At 41.1% G+C, this 16,749-nt stretch overlaps 1 protein-coding gene across 3 annotated transcripts in view; it reads left to right on the top strand.

Annotated features, from left to right (window-relative positions):
- ift70 (intraflagellar transport 70) overlaps positions 1–16,749 on the top strand; it is a 155,791-nt gene that overhangs the window by 62,455 nt on the left and 76,587 nt on the right. For all 3 annotated transcript variants that reach the window (XM_068003109.1, XM_068003111.1, XM_068003110.1), the window contains exons 9-10: positions 7,603–7,755; positions 15,366–15,431. In XM_068003109.1, the coding sequence (XP_067859210.1) occupies positions 7,603–7,755; positions 15,366–15,431 (219 nt within the window). The remainder of the gene's footprint in view (positions 1–7,602; positions 7,756–15,365; positions 15,432–16,749) is intronic.

The following is a 16,749-nucleotide window of genomic DNA, read 5'->3' as shown; positions in this document are numbered from 1 at the left end:
GGACAGGTACAAAAAATAATTTAAAAGGTTAATGGAATGTTGGCCTTTATCTCAAGGGGGCTCGAATATAAAGGAGTGGAATTTATGTTACAGTGATTTAAAGCTCTGGTTAGACTGCATCTGGAGTACTGCATTCAGTTCTGGGCACCTCACCTCAGGAAGGATATATTGGCCTTGGAGGGGTTGCAACGCAGATTCACCAGAATAATACCTAAGACTATAAGAGTCAAATTATGAGGACAGGTTGCATAGTCTGGGTATGTATTCCTTTGATTATAGAAGATTAAGGGATCATCTAATTGAAATGTTTAAGATAATTAAAGGAGTTAATAGGGTATCATTGTATCATAGTAGGTACAGCACAGGAGGAGGTCATTCAGCCTATCATGCCTGTGCCAGCTATTTGAAAGAGCTATCCAATTAGTCCCATTATCCTGCTCTTGCCCCGTAGCCCCATAAATTTTTCCCCATCAAGTATTTATCCAATTCCTTTTTGAACATTACAATTGAATCTGCTTCCACCACCCTTCCAGGCAATGCAACCCAGATCATGACAACTCGCTACGTAAAAAAAAGTTTCCTCATGTGGCTTTTGGCTCTTTTGCCGAGCACCTTAAATCTGTGTCCTCTGGTTACTGACCCTTCTGCCACTGGGAACAGTTTCTCCTTATTTACTCTGTCAAAATCGTTCATGATTTTGAACACCTCTATCAAATCTCCCCTTAACCTTCTGTGTTCTAAGGAGAACAATCCTAGTTTCTCCAGTCTCTCCACATAACTAAAGTCCCTCATTCCTGGCACCATTCTAATAAATCTCTTTTGCACCCTGTTTAAGGCCTGGCATCCTTCCTAAGTGTGGTGCCCAGAATTGAACACAATACTCCAGCTGAGGCCTAACCAGTGTTTTATAAACTTCCTTGTGTTTGTACCCTATGCCTCTTATTAAAGCCCAGGATCCCAATGCTTTTTTAACAGCCTTCTCAACTAGTCCTGCCACCTTCAAAGATTGATGTATGTGCACCCCCAGGTCTCCCTGTTCCCCTTTAAAATTGTACCATTTAGTTTATATTGCCTTTCCTTATTCTTCCTACCAAAATGCATCACTTCACAATTTTCAGCGTTGAATTTCATCTGCCATGTGTCTGCCCATTTCACCAGTCTGTCTATGTCCTCCTGAAGTCTGTTACTATCCACCACATTGTTTACTACATTTCTGAGTTTCATGTCATCTGCATACTTGGAAATTATACCCACTATACCCAAGTCCAGGTCATTAATATATATCAAAAAGAGCAGTGGACCTAATACTATGTTGCGATACATTATAACAATGACACAAGAAAGCAGCTGAACAGAAAAAATGCACAATTACCTGCTAACCTCTTAATAGGCATATAAATACTATAAATAGCACTTAATCCATTAACCCAATGTGGAGTGCAATGTACAAATCCCTTAAATTCATGGTTACTGTGACAACGTCAACTTGAAATGGCTATATTCTCTAAATGATCTCTATACTCTAATCCAAAGGATGTACTTATTTCCTGACTTCATCAAGTTAAAATTCTTTCTGCAATTGCAAGTATAATTTTCACAAAATGTGTCTGTTTCTATGTAATTCCACGTATAGGGTCCTATAGGATTTTTGAATTCTTATAAGCTAAACAATGGATAATTTTACTCTACCAGATGTGCCGTTCCATTTAGTGATTTAGAAATTTGGAGTTTTGACACTATGAACTTCATCTGCATTTTCTAAAAGGATATTCAGTTGCATTATGCACTTATAATCTAATGGCTGTTTATGTGGCTCGGTGTCAAATTTTGTCTGATAAGGCTCCTGTGAAGTGCCTTGGGATATTTTAGTACATTAAAGGTGCTATTTAAATGCAAGTTGTTGTTGGAATATCATAGAATCATAGAAAGTTACGGCTCGGAAGGAGGCCAATTGGCCCATTGTGTCCATGCCAGCCGAGAAAAGCTATCCAGCTTAATCCCACTTTCCAGCACTTGGTCCGTAGCCCTGTAGGTTACGGCATTTCAAGTGCACATCCAAGTACTTTTTAAATGAGTTGAGGGTTTCTGCCTCTACCACCCTCTGGGTGAAAAAAATTCTCCTCAGCTCCCCTCTAATCCTTCTACCAATTACGCTAAATCTATGCCCTCTGGTCACTGACCCCTCTGCTAAGGGAAATAGGTCCTTCCTATCCACTATATCTAGGGCCCTCATAATTTTATAAACCTCAATTAAATCACCCCGCAACCTCCTCTCTTCCAATGAAAACAACCCCAGCCTTTCCTCATAGCTAAAATTCTCCAACCCTGGCAACAGCCCCGTAAATCTCCTCTGTACCGTCTCTAGTGCAATCACATCTTTCCTGTAATGTGGTGGCCAGAACTGTGTGCAGTACTCAAGCTGTGGTCTAACTAGTGTTTTATACAGTTCTAGCATAACCTCCCTGCTCTTATATACCTATCTCAACACAGTATTAGGACCACTGCAGTTATTTATTTATGGAGATATATATATACATATATTATAAAATGTGGTATTTTGATGATGGCAAAGGGACCTATGGTGATTTAGACTATAACTGTCCTGCAGTTGCACTCTTCTAACTTTTGTTAGTTGAGTAAATTTTGGCAGCAGATCAAATTACTGAGTAGCTTCTGATCTGAGTCACTACTTCACCGGAAGTTAATTTCTGACTTATTTGGAACCTTTGTTATACTGTACACTGTCAGCTGCAGGCAATATTTCAGTCAATGTGAATTCCTACATTTAAAGCAGCAATTACTAATAAACTAGCAGGTTCCAGTGATTTGAAGATGTTTACTAAAATAAAACTCTGTTAAGCACAATTTCAATGTTGATAGACATTTATCTAACTTCCTGGATAGAAATTCGAAATATGTAGTGGGGAGGGGGAACTGAGTAGCATAGGAATATAGAAAACTCTCTTTCCCCTTTGATCTTGGTTTCAAATCCAGCCCACACCAATGGGATGAAAGTTTCCTCTCCTTGAAGCCCCTAGAAGGCATGGGTCCACACCAAAAAGAATGCTTATAGTTGAGAACTTCAATCAGAAGCTGCAATGCTGGTTGTTATGGGAAATGAAAAATTACATTGGGGAAAGGCAGAGGAGATATTCTTCTGAAGTTGAATTGAGATACATTTACCACCTCAAAGGATTACTCCCAGTGCCACATGCTAATGACTTTATGGAACAGGCTAATGTGTGGCTGGATAAATGGTGTAGGAGGGAGGCTTTCAGATTCCTGGGGTTGGGACCAGATCTGGGTCAGAATGGACCTGTACAAGGTGGATGGCTTGCACCTCAACAGAGCTGGGACCAATGTCCTTGTGAGGTTAACTAGTACTGCAGGGGAAGCAATAGTGAGGAGAAACAGGTTGCAAAGAGGACTGGGAGAAACAAATAGTATTAGAATAAAGAGCTGTTCAGAAATAGGAGGGTTCAGACAGCAGGGGGGTGGGGTGGGGGGGGGCGTGGAAATGCAAGGCAGACCAGGATGGGTTTAGAGTGTATATGTGTGAATGCACAGTGTGTGTTAAAAAAGGTTGATGAGCTGTAGGCGCAAATTGCCACATGGGATTATGATATAGTGGTAATTACGGAGACCTGGCTCAAACAAGGGGAGGATTGGGAACTTAATATTCCTGGCTACAAAATATTCAGGAAAGATAGGGAAGGAAAAAAAGAATGGGCTGTGGCAGTATTGATTAAAGATACTGTTACAGCACCGGAAAGGGATGATGTACTTGAGGGTTCAAAGACAGCATCTATTTGGTTAGAATTAAGGAACAAGAGAGAAGCTACTATGCTGCTGTGTGTATACTGTAGGCCACCAAATAGTGGGAAGGAGATCGAGGAACAAATCTGCAGGCAAATTTCAGAAAAATGCAAGGAGGCTTATGATAAATGTCAGGCTCATAATACAGTAGAGAACCAAGCTGAATGCAGAAGAGGAGAACTGAAAAAGGAAATAAAAGGGGCAAAGAGAGTGTATGAGAATAGATTATCGGGTAAAATTTCATGGGAACCCAAAATTCTTTTATAAGGATGTACATGGTAAAAGGGTAGTCAAATGAAGGATGGGACCAGTTAGGGACCTCTTCTTGTGGAGGCAGGGGGCATAGCTGAGGTACTGAGGCATCTGTCTTCACTAAAGAAGAGGATGCTGGCAATGTCACAGTAAAGGAGGAGGTAATAGAGAAATTGGATGGGATAAAAATAAAGAGGAGATACTTAAAAGATTGGCAGCGCTCAAAGTAGAAAAGTCACCCAGTCCGGATGAAATGCACCCCAGGTTGCTGAGGGATGTACGGGTGGATGGAGATAGCGGAGGCTCTGGCCATAATCTTCCAATCCTCCTTAGATACGGGAGCGGTACCAGATAATCTTTGAGACTATAATCCGAGATAAAATTAACTGTCACTTGGAAAAACATGGGTTAATAAATGACAGCCAGCATGGATTTGTTAAAGGCAAATCGTGTTTGACTAACTTGATAACTTGACTTCTTTGATGAAGGTAGTTCGTTTGATGGGTATATGGACTTTCAAAAGGCGTTTGATAAAGTACCACATAATAGACCTGTTAGCAAAATTGAAGCCCATGGGATTAAAGAGGCAGTGGCAGCATGGATACGAAATTGGCTAAGGGTCAAAAAGCAGAGAGTAGTGGTGAACAGTTGTTTTTCAGACTGGAGGGAAGTATACAGTGGTGTCCCCCAGGGGTCGATATTGGGACCAGTGCTTTTTTTGATATATATTAATGACATGGACATGGGTATACAGGGCATAATTTCAAAGTTCGCAGATGAGACGAAACTCTGAAATATAGTAAACAATGAGGATAGTAACAGACTTCAGGAGGACATAGACTGGTGAAATAGGCAGTTATAAAGCAGATGAAAATTAATGCATCTGCTTTATAACTGCCTATTTCATTTTGGAAGGAAAAATGAGGAGAGGCAATATAACTGAAATGGTATAATTTTAAAGGGGGTGCAGGAACAGAGCGACGTGCAGATTCACATACACAAATCTTTGTAGGTGATAGGACAAGTTGGGAAAGCTGTTAAAAAAGCATATGGGATCCTTGGCTTTATAAATAGAGGCATAATGTACAGAAGCAAGCATGTTATGCTAAACCTTTATAAATCACTGGTTGGGCTCCAGCTGGAGTGTATTGTGTTCAATTCTGGGCACCACACTTTAAGAAGGGTGTCAAGGACTTAAAGAGGGTGCAGAGAAGATTTACTAGAATTGTACCAGGGATGCGGGACTTCAATTACATGGAGAGACTAGAGAAACTTGGGTTGTTCTCCTTGAGGCAGAGATAATTAAGGGGAGATTCCACTGGCAGGAGGGTCAGTAACCAGAGGACACAGATTTAAGATAATTGGCAAAAGAATCAACAGGGGAGATGAGGACAATCCCAGGGTGACCAGGGATGAGGGACTTCAGTTATGTGAAGAGATTGGAGAAGCTGAGATTGTTCTCCTTAGAGCAGAGAAGGCAAAAAAAACCAGAGGGGAAATGAGAAATATTTTCACACAGAGGGTAGTTAAGATCTGGAACGCACTACCTGAAAGGATAGTGGAAGCAGATTCCATAGGAACTTTCAAAAGGCATTTAGACATGTACTTGAAGAGGACTAATTTGCAGGGTTATGGGGAAAAGGCTGGGGTGTGGGACTAAATTGAACAGCTCTTTCAAAGAGCCAGCATGGGCATGACTGGCTGAATGGCCTCCTTTTGTGCTGTTAGATTCTATGATTCTTTGTTACGCAGCGAGTTATGATCTGAAATGCACTGTCTGAAAGGGTGGTGGAAGCAAATTCAGTAGTAACTTTCAAAAGGGAAATTGGATAAATACTTGAAAAGGAAAAAATTGTAAGGCTATAGGGAAAGAGCAAAGGAGTGGGACTAATTGGATAGCTCTTTCAAAGAGCTGATGGGCCGAATGGCCTCCTGTGCTGTATGATTCTATGATAATGCAGAAATTTGTGACTTTGGATAGAGCTGTGGCAGGGATGGAAAACTGATTGGAGAGATTCAAATATGGAGTTGCAGGAAAGATGGAATTTGAGAAGAGACAACATCTTCAAGAATTTTGGAGAGGAAAGGGAGGTTGGAGATGGGATGGAAGTTTTCAAGGACACTGGTCGAGGGTGGGTTTGTTGAGGAGGGGGCAATGATGGTGGTTTTGAAAGCTCAAGGGACAGTACCTGAGGGGAGAGAATTATTTATATCAACAATTTTCTGTTTTTATTTCTGATTTCCAGCATTTTGCTTTTTGCTTTTCATTTATATCAACAAATATTTTCAGTTAGATGTTTGCCTAGTCCATTGTAAATTTACTTGCAAATATAATTTGTTCCATTGTGGCAAGGAAGAAATATGTAAGCGAATGTGTGAAATGAGTAAAGGACATAGAATAATAATCATGGGAGATTTTAACTATCCCCCAATAAACTGGCAAGAAGAGGTAGGTAAAGGGCTACAGGGAATGGAGTTTTTGTAATGTGTACAGGACTCCTTTCTTACCCAGTATGTAAAAAGCCCAACAGGAGTGGAAGCATTGCTGGATCTAGTAATGGGAAATGAACCAGAACAGATAAAAGAAGTAAGCATAGGGGAACATCTAGGCAATAGTGATCACAACATAATAAGGTTTAAGCTAAAGATTGAGAAGGACATATGTAAGACAAAGACCAAAAATCAATCTATCTCAGCCTTGAATGTATTCAACAACTCTGCATCCACGGCCCACTGGGGTAGAGAGTTCCAAAGATTCACAACCCTCTGAGTGAAGAAATTCCTCCTCATCTCAGTCTTAAATGGCTGACCCTTTATCCTGCAACTATGTCCGCTATTTCTATACTCTCCAGCCATGGGAAACATTCTCACCCTTTTCCCTCTTTACCTCCCATTGGTACTATATCTGCACATAGCAGTGGGACAGGAGCCAGGCCAGCATTTACAATTTTAGATGGTCAGAGCCACCTGCAATGTAGCTGAAAAGACGAGGTAGAGTGCCAAGAATTGGAGTAGCTGCCATGAATGGGGCTGGGAAGGGTGAGATTTTTTCTTAGGAACGCAACAGAAATTTGACTGTGCCATAGCCGCCAGGTGGGATTGATCTGGAATGTGTGCTGAAGAGGAGGCAGACCTGGAGACCAACTTAAGATCGAAAGTGGCTAGGAAGATGAAATGGCAGGGCAGAATGGGTGCAGCACGTTGAAGAAGTAGGAATGGGCCAGGGAGCAAGGAAGAAGGTGATGCATATTGTAAAAGAATTGGGAGCAGGCCCAAAGCAACGCAGAAACGGAAATAAGACAGGGGTTGGAGGTGGGGGGGAATGAAGGAGAAATCCAACCTGAAAGGAGGTGAGTAGAGCTAGAGGCTTCTGTAGCCAGCAGAGGAAGAGAAACTGGGTAATATTTAGAAATGTTTTAAATCTTGCGTGTTTAACAAAGCATGCTTTGTTAGCAATTTGTCATTTTATTTATGATGTGGAGATGCAAGCAAGGCTAATCAAGCCTGCACTAATCCACTGTATTTTCTTTATAGGAACTTGACCCAGTCACTCTTCACAACCAAGCTCTGATGAACATGGACTCCAAGCCAACTGAGGGATTTGAAAAACTACAGTTCTTACTGCAGCAGAATCCTTTTCCACCAGAAACCTTTGGCAACCTGCTTCTTCTGTACTGCAAATATGAAGTGTGTTTACTTCAAGAGTTTTTTATTTCTGCTTGTTTACGTTTGAAAACAAATATTTGTCCTTCAGACATGTTCTATTTTTACATAGCACTACTTCCATTTAAAGTCTGAACACAAGAATACCTGTGCAATGGAGAAGCGCATTTTATTGATCCAAATAATGTGGACTGGCGTTCTTCAGTTGTGGCTTTTCCTCAGTTAGCAAAATAGCCTGACAATCTGCTGAGACTTTCTCATTTCCATTGTGCCACCATGTTCTTCCTTTCCTGCCCAAGTTATCTCCTTGTCTCCTTTTCGCCTGATTTATCTTGCTGCCTCTCACACCTTGGAGGCACATAGGGTGGGAGGATATGGAGAACCACAATGGTGCGGAGGAGGACTCAAAACTACATTGGGCAGTAGGGAAATTTAAGGAGCATGTTAAGCGAAGCGAGAACTTGGAGGCTTGAAGAACCTTAGTGGCATAGGAAGTGAAATTCAACTTCGGAGACACGATATGGGCGGTAGTGGATTAGCCGCCCGCTATACACACCGCCAAATTTTTCCTTTCCATTAACATCAATATCGCGTGTATAGCGGGCAGTCGATCCTCTACTGCACCCCTGCTGAAGTGGAATTTTACCCTCATATAGTGAAAGTAAGGGGATGAGAGCAAAAAAGGGGATATATGAGGCAGAAATGAATTTGAGGGAAAATAACTAAGCAGATTGCAAGATCTATTATTTTTTCCAATTAATTTAATTCAGGTTTCAAATAATGGGCACATACACAAAATACTAGCAGTATAAGGGAAACTAGAAATAAATCAAGGGGAGGAACTTATTGATTTAATATAAGTTTTTTAAAAAATGATAATGGAGAAAATGAGACTAAAGATAGACAAATCTCCAGAAGCTGATGGTTTCCACCCTAGGGTATTAAAAGAAGTAGGTGAGGAAATTACAGATACGTCAAAACCATTCATGATTTTGAACTCCTTTATCAAATCTCCCCTTAACCTCCTCTGCTGTAAGGAGAACAACCCCAGCTTCTCCAGTCTCAGGCGGACCTCAGTGGCAAAAGACTGAGAGTGGGGAATAAAAGCAGCAGCAGACCTGCAACAAGAGAAAACTACTGTGCGATGTCACAGGTGATGCAGGAGAGTCCGAGAGATGAACACAGTATAGGAGGAGAGTCTGAGAGGTGAAAGCAGGGTAAATCTAAGGCAAGTCATGGCAGCACAGCTCGCACCCGTAATATGCTCCTCCTGCACTATGTGGGAAGTCATGGATACTACCAGTGTCCCTGGCGACCATGTGTGCAGGAAGTGTGTCCAGCTGCAGCTACTGCCTAACCGCATTTCGGAGCTGAAGCTGCGGGTGGATTCGCTGTAGAGCATCCGTGATGCTGAGACTATCGTGGATAGCACGTTCAGTGAGGTGGTCACACCGCAGGTAAAGATTACACAGACAGAAAGGAAATGGGTGACCACCAGACAGAGTAAAAGGACTAATAGGAGTCCCCTGGGGCCATCTCCCTCTCAAGCAGATATACCGCTTTGGATACTGTTGGGGGAGATGGCTTATCAGGGGAAAGCAGCAAGACCAAGTTTGTGGCACCATGGGTGGCTCAGCTGCACAGGAGGGGAGGAAGAAGAGTGGCAGGGCTATAGTGATAGAGGATTCAGTTGTAAGGGGAACAGATAGATGTTTCTGTGGCCACAAACGTGACTCCAGGATGGTATGTTGCCTCCCTGGTGCTAGGGGCAAGGATGTTGCGGAGCGGCTGCAGGACATTCTGGAGGGGGAGGGTGAACAGCCAGTAGTCGTGGTCCATATCGGTACCAATGACATAGGTTTTAAAAAAAAGGGATGAGGTCCTGCAAGGTGAATTTAAGGAGTTAGGAGATAAATTAAAAAGCAGGACTTCAAAGGTAGTGATCTCAGGATTACTACCAGTGCCACGTGCTAGTGAGTTTAGGAACAGGAAAATAGACCGGATGAATGCGTGGCTGCAGGGATGGTGTAGGAGGGAAGGATTTAGATTCCTGGGACATTGGGACCAGTTCTGGGGAAGATGGGACCTGTACAAGCGGGACAGGTTACACCCGAGCAGGACCGGGACCAATGTCCTCGCGGGGGTGTTTGCTAGTGCTGTTGGGGAAAGTCTGAACTAGAGTGGCAGGGGGATGGGAACCTGAACGGGGAGTCAGAAGGGAGTAAAGTTGAGAGCAGCAAGAGAGGGGAAGACCCAGGGGAAATTTACAGTACAAACAGTGTTCAAGAACAAGTGAAAGGGAAAAGCGTAGCGCAGCAGAAAGAAAGTGTACTTTAGACACTACAGATAAAGTGAAAACTAGAAGGTGTAAGGCGATTAACCCAGCATCAAAGCTGAAGGTCAGGCTAGGGTGTGTGGCCCAACTAAGAGTTCTATATACAAATGCACGGAGTATAATGAATAAATTAAATGAACTACAGGTTCAAATTCAAATTGGAGGGTATGACATGATAGCTATTACTGAGACATGGCTGCAGGATGGTCAGGATTGGGAACTAAATATACCGGGTTATAAGGTCTACAGGAGAGACAGGGAAAATGGAAGAGGGGGAGGAGTAGCCTTAGTGATTAGAGATGAAATCACTTCAATGATAAAGGAGGATACAACAAGAGGTAAGCAGCCAACAGAGACCTTATGGGTTGAATTGAGAAATAGGAAAGGATCTAAGACTATAGTGGGAATTGTGTATAGGACCCCTGGCAGCAGCTCTGAAGTGCTAGATTGTATAAATGCAGAGATTAGACAAGTGTGTAAGAAAGGCATAGTGGTCTTAATGGGGGACTTTAACATTCACATAGATTGGGGAAAGCAGACTAGCAACTGTCAGAAAGGTAGTGAATTTCTTGAGTGCGTTCGGGATAGTTTTCTACAGCAGTATGTCCTAGAGGCAACAAGGGGGCAAGTCATACTAGATTTAGTAATGAGTAATGAACCAGATTTAGTTAACGGCTTAACTGTACGCAAACATCTATCCAATAGCGATCATAACATGATCGAGTTCAATGTAGTGTTTGAAAGGGAAAAAAGTGAGTCAGCTGCTAAGATTCTAGACTTGGGTAAGGCCGACTTCAATGGGATGAGATGGAGACTGTCCACAGTAAACTGGGCAAATCTGTTAATGGGTAAAACGACTGATGATCAGAGGGAAATGTTTAAGGAAACATTTAACGTGATACAGAATCAGTTTATACCCCTGAGGGGCAAGAACTCTACTTGCCAAAAAAACAGCCATGGACAACTAAAGAAGTAAGGGACAGTATAGGAAAGGGCATACAAAAAGGCAAAAAATGGCACAGATCCTGGCAAATGGGAAAGATACAAAGATCAACAAAGGGTCACAAAACAGATAGTAAGAGCTACAAAAAGAGAGTATGAAAAGAAACTTGTAAGGGATATCAAAACCAATATGAAGAACTTTTAGTTACATTAGGAAAAAGAGGGTGGTCAGGAGCAGTGTTGGCCCCTTAAAAACTGAAAGTGGGGATATTGTCATTGATAATGGGGAAATGGCGGACATGTTGAACGATTACTTTGTGTCAGTATTTACAGTAGAAAAAGAGGATAGCATGCCGGAAATCCCAAGAAAACTAATATTGAATCGGGGACAGGGACTCGATAAAATTAATATAAGTAAAGCAACAGTAATGAAGAAAATAATAGCACTAAAGAGTGACAAATCCCCAGGACCAGATAGTTTCCATCCCAGGGTTTTAAAGGAATAGGTGAGCACATTGCAGATGCCCTAACTATAATCTTTCAAAATTCTCTAGATTCAGGAACTGTCCTTCTGGATTGGAAAATTGCACATGTCACTCCACTTTTTAAGAAAGGAGAGAGAAGGAAACCAGGGAATTATAGACCAGCTAGCCTAACATCTGTTGTGGGGAAAATGCTGGAGTCTATAATTAAGGATAGGGTGACTGAACACCTCGAGAATTTTCAGATAATCAGAGAGAGCCAGCATGGATTTGTGAAAGGTAGGTTGTGCCTGACAAACCTGATTGAATTTTTTGAAGAGATGACTAAAGTAGTGGACAGGGAAATGTCAATGGATGTTATTTATATGGACTTCCAGAAGGCATTTGATAAGGTCCCACATAAGAGACTGTTAGCTAAGATAGAAGCCCATGGAATCGAGGGAAAAGTACGGACTTGGTTAGGAAGTTGGCTGAGCGAAAGGCGACAGAGGGTAGGGATAATGGGTAGGTACTCACGTTGGCAGGATGTGACTAGTGGAGTCCCGCAGGGATCTGTCTTGGGACCTCAATTATTCACAGTATTTATTAACGACTTAGATGAAGGCATCGAAAGTCTCATATCTAAGTTTGCCGATGACACCAAGATTGGTCAGGTGAGTGTGGGATTCCATGGAAGGTAACCTTCCGTGGAATCCCACACTCACCTGACGAAGGAGAAAGCCTCCGAAAGCTTGTGATTTTCAAATAAAACAGTTGGACTATAACCTGGTGTTGTAAGATTCCTTACATTTGTCAACCCCAGTCCATCACCGGTATCTCCACATCATAACCAAGATTGGTGGCATTGTAAGCAGTGTAGATAAAAACATAAAATTACAAAGCGATATTGATAGATTTGGCGAATGGGCAAAACTGTGGCAAATGGAATTCAATGTAGACAAATGTGAGGTCATCCACTTTGGATCAAAAAAGGAATAACAGAGTACTTTCTAAATGGTAAAAAGTTAATAACAGTGGATGTCCAAAGGGACTTCGGGGTTCAGGTACATAGATCATTGAAGTGTCATGAACAGGTGCAGAAAATAATCAATAAGGCTAATGGAATGCTGGCCTTTATATCTAGAGGACTAGAGTACAAGGGGGCAGAAATTATGCTGCAGCTATACAAAACCCTGGTTAGACCGCACCTGGAGTACTGTGAGCAGTTCTGGGCACCGCACCTTCGGAAGGACATATTGGCCTTGGAGGGAGTGCAGCGTAGGTTTACTAGAATGATACCCGGACTTCAAGGGTTAAGTTACAAGGAGAGATTACACAAATTGGGGTTGTATTCTCTAGAGTTTAGAAGGTTAAGGGGTGATCTGAGTGACGTTTATAAGATATTAAGGGGAACGGATAGGGTGGATGGAGAGAAACTATTTCCGCTGGTTGGGGATTCTAGGAGTAGGGGGCACAGTCTAAAAATTAGAGCCAGACCTTTCAGGAGCGAGATTAGAAAACATTTCTACACACAAAGGGTGGTAGAAGTTTGGAACTCTCTTCCGCAAACGGCAATTGATACTAGCTCAATTGCTAAATTTAAATCTGAGATAGATAGATTTTTGGCAATCAAAGGTATTAAGGGATATGGGCCAAAGGCGGGTATATGGAGTTAGATCACAGATCAGCCATGATCTTATCAAATGGCGGAGCAGGCACAAGGGGCTGAATGGCCTACTCATGTTCCTATGTTCCTATCCACGTAACTGAAGTCCCTCATCCCTGGAACCATTTGAGTAAATCTTTTCTGCACCCTCACTAAGTGCAGTGCCCAGAATTGAACACAATACTCCAGCTGCGGCCCAACCAGTGTTTTATAAAGCTTTAGCATAACTTCCTTGCTTTTGTACTCTATACCTCTATTGGTAAATCCCAGGATCCCATTTGCTTTTTTAGCAGCTTTCTCAACTTGTCCTGCCACCTTTAAAGATTTGTGCACATACACCCCCAGGTCTCTCTGTTCCTGCACTCCCTCTAAAATTGTACCATCTTGCCTCTCATTCTTCCTACCCAAATGTATCACTTCACACTTCTCTGCGTTAAATTTCATCTGCCCATTTCACAGGTCTGTCTATGTCCTCCTGAAGTCTATTACTATCCTCTACATTGTTTACTATGTTTCCAAGTTTCGTGTCATCCACAAACTTTTAAATTATACTCTCAATCCCCAAGTCCAGGTCATTAATATATATCAAAAAGATATTTGGAAAATCTAAAAATTGACAATTGTGATTTAATTTGATCAGGTAAGACAGGCAAGCAAACATGTAATACATGTCGAACACTTGACTAAAGTGCAGCATTCCAAAAAGTTGCTATCGATCCTAGGGGTTGATTTTAACTCCCAGTGGGTTACTAGCAGGAAACTGCAGAACTCAGTTAATTTCCCCTCCGCCCGTGGCAGAATGAGGTCATGGTGATTTTAAGCGCCACGTAAAAGAGATATTAGGGTTGTTTTAGGACCCGTCAAGGAAATTGGGCTACCCTGAGTGCAGCAGGAATTGGGCTTGCTCAGCTCAGGTTTTCCCTAAGTGGACGCAGCCTAGCAAGTAGCCGTCACCAAAATGGTGTTTTTTTAAAATTCATGTAGACCCAGGAGGAGCAGGAGTGCACTGCCATGATCAGCCCCCTCCTGGCAATTACCGGTTAAATTGGTATGCTTTGCTTTGCACTTGTTTTACGCCCAAGAAACGGCACAGCACATACCAATTTCTACCCTCCCGCCCCACCTCCCGTGTCCTTGAAATCAGCTTCATTGATACCTCTATCCAAAGGCCTATCGACCTGAGGATAAATGACAGCTGCTGGCCATTGTTTTAGTTCAGCTAGTTCACTGGATTGAGCCACTTAGTGAAATTAAACTATGGTGAGATGAAATCCTATAGAAGCCAAGATGTGTTCTACTTAAAATTATCAAAGGACTCCAAGAATCTTGAAATGTTCTGTTACTTAGTCTCAAACAATTTTAATGTACTAGTGAGAATTAAGGACTATATTATTTTTCTCTGCTGATTTATTCGTTCTTCTATAAAAATTTACATCTAACAATAAATTGACGTTAATAGTTTAGCCTGAAGTACACAATCTATCACTGGCATTTTTCCATCTATTAGATATGTAAGGAGTATATCGTAGCATCCTATTCTATTTCTGGAATATAACCTCAGCAGTATAAGAGTAAATTCTTCATCTGCGCCACTGTAATCTATATACATCACACACTAGGTCAAGTGTTGGTTCACAGGAAACACAAACAAAGTTCCTTATATCATGACAGAGTTCAGAGCTATCAAGTTGAATTGTGTTAGACTTTCTGAATGCACTGTGCAGGGTTATGTAAATCTATGAGTTACATAGATTTGCAACTCAATGCCTCTTAAATACCTGGAGTCAAAGGATTAATTGATAGTTTTCCAGTGTGTTAATATTGCTGTGAAATGATGCATGTAAAAGCAAACTTGATGATTAATCCTAATATAACAATGCAGAATTGGAAACATACAGGTAGAGAGAGTAATTATTTTAAAACATGTTTTTATCATTTATTTTAGAGTTTGCTTTTAGGGTTACATTGCAGATTAAATGTCTAAGGTTTTTTAAAAATAGAAATATGACTTTTAGATGTGTGTATATATATCTTAGCAGTATGAAAGCTAGTGAATTTCATAATCATTTTAATATGTACATTATATTTATGAGGCATACTGAAGAAGAACCAGATTAAAATTTCACAATGGATGTTTAGAACTGGTATAGAATATAGATTATAAATTTCAAACAATATTTTAATGGTACAACTCAGAAAACTACTGAATTATTTTGCTTTACTTTTTCAGTATTTTGACTTGGCTGCTGATGTTTTGGCAGAAAATGCTCATCTTACTTACAAATTCCTCACACCGGTAAGAAATTTGAATCGTTTGACACTTGTATATCTTTTTAACATAGACACAATATACAGTCTACTGGTTTATAAATCAAAATAGTTTTCTTGCACTAAAAAAAGAAATTATCCAATAGTTTGAATTAAGCAATAACACGGCATGGTAGCAATTTAGTGCTTAAAAAATAATCCACTGATTATTAACAAGGATTTCATACCTAGTTTAAAAAGAAACGGTGGTTGAGAAGGATTTCATACCCATGTGAAAACTGATGGTTGAGAGAGATTTCATACCCATGTATTACAAGCTTTGAGTTTGCCTTGTATATTCTCTCAGGTTCAATGGTGTTGGTTACTCCCATAAGGCGCCTGAGTGTCTTACATTCAGCAGTGTGTCTGGACAGCCCAATATTTAATTATACTTTAGTGCAACCTGTGGGTTTAACAGTAGGACCTTTTGTGATCTAAACTGGATATCGTGTTATTTGCATTTGCCCTCATGCATTTTTCCAGTCTTTCCGAAGACAGACTGAAAAACTTTAGCGATGAGGCCAGATAGAAATCATTAAGCTGCTTTATTTTAACAAGACAGCAAGTGAATGTAGAATAACAGATGTAATCAAATCTCATCTCAATTCAACTAACTACAGAACCCACCTCAATAACAAGAAAAATGATTTATAAATGTACATCACACTATCCATATTGGTGGCTTCACTTAACTTATCCTAATTAGTCTCTTGATCTTCCCCTCACTGGACTTCCTCCCAAGACCTTGTTGGCTGGCTGACCTTGTGTGGAACTTTCAACTTCAGCAGGAATGTAAAATGGGGGGTAGCGGATCAGTCCGCCATTATACACCCCGCCTGAAGTCAATAGAAAGGAAAATTGGGCAGGGTATATAACGGACAGATGATCCGCTACCGCCCATTTTACACCCCCAACGAAGTTGAAAGTTCCACCCCCTGTGTGTCTTTGTCCCCTTTCTCCGTAGGAAGGCTATCTATCTGACTCCTTCCCAGATCAGTGATTCACCAGAATCCTGTTAGTAAATCTGGTTACCTGTCCTGTTTGCTGCAGATTTAAAAAAAGCAACAACTATTCTTAGAATGACTAAGGGTCATCCTGGCCTAATGAGACAATTGACCCTCATTGTATCAGACTGAGATAGACAATATTTTTGCATCTGGCTTTAATACACACCTTGGATGCTTTTCATACCCATGTAAAGCCTGATGTTTGAGGTGGAATTTCATATCCATATAACAGACATTCGTTGAGAAGCATTTCATGGCAATGTAAATAATAGTGGTTAAAAAGGACTTCATAGGAACATT

Source organism: Heptranchias perlo, chromosome 22 (assembly GCF_035084215.1).
Source record: "Heptranchias perlo isolate sHepPer1 chromosome 22, sHepPer1.hap1, whole genome shotgun sequence".
Lineage (NCBI taxonomy): Eukaryota > Metazoa > Chordata > Chondrichthyes > Hexanchiformes > Hexanchidae > Heptranchias > Heptranchias perlo.
Note: the sequence above shows the minus strand (reverse complement) of the source record. Positions and strands in the feature narration are given on the sequence as shown.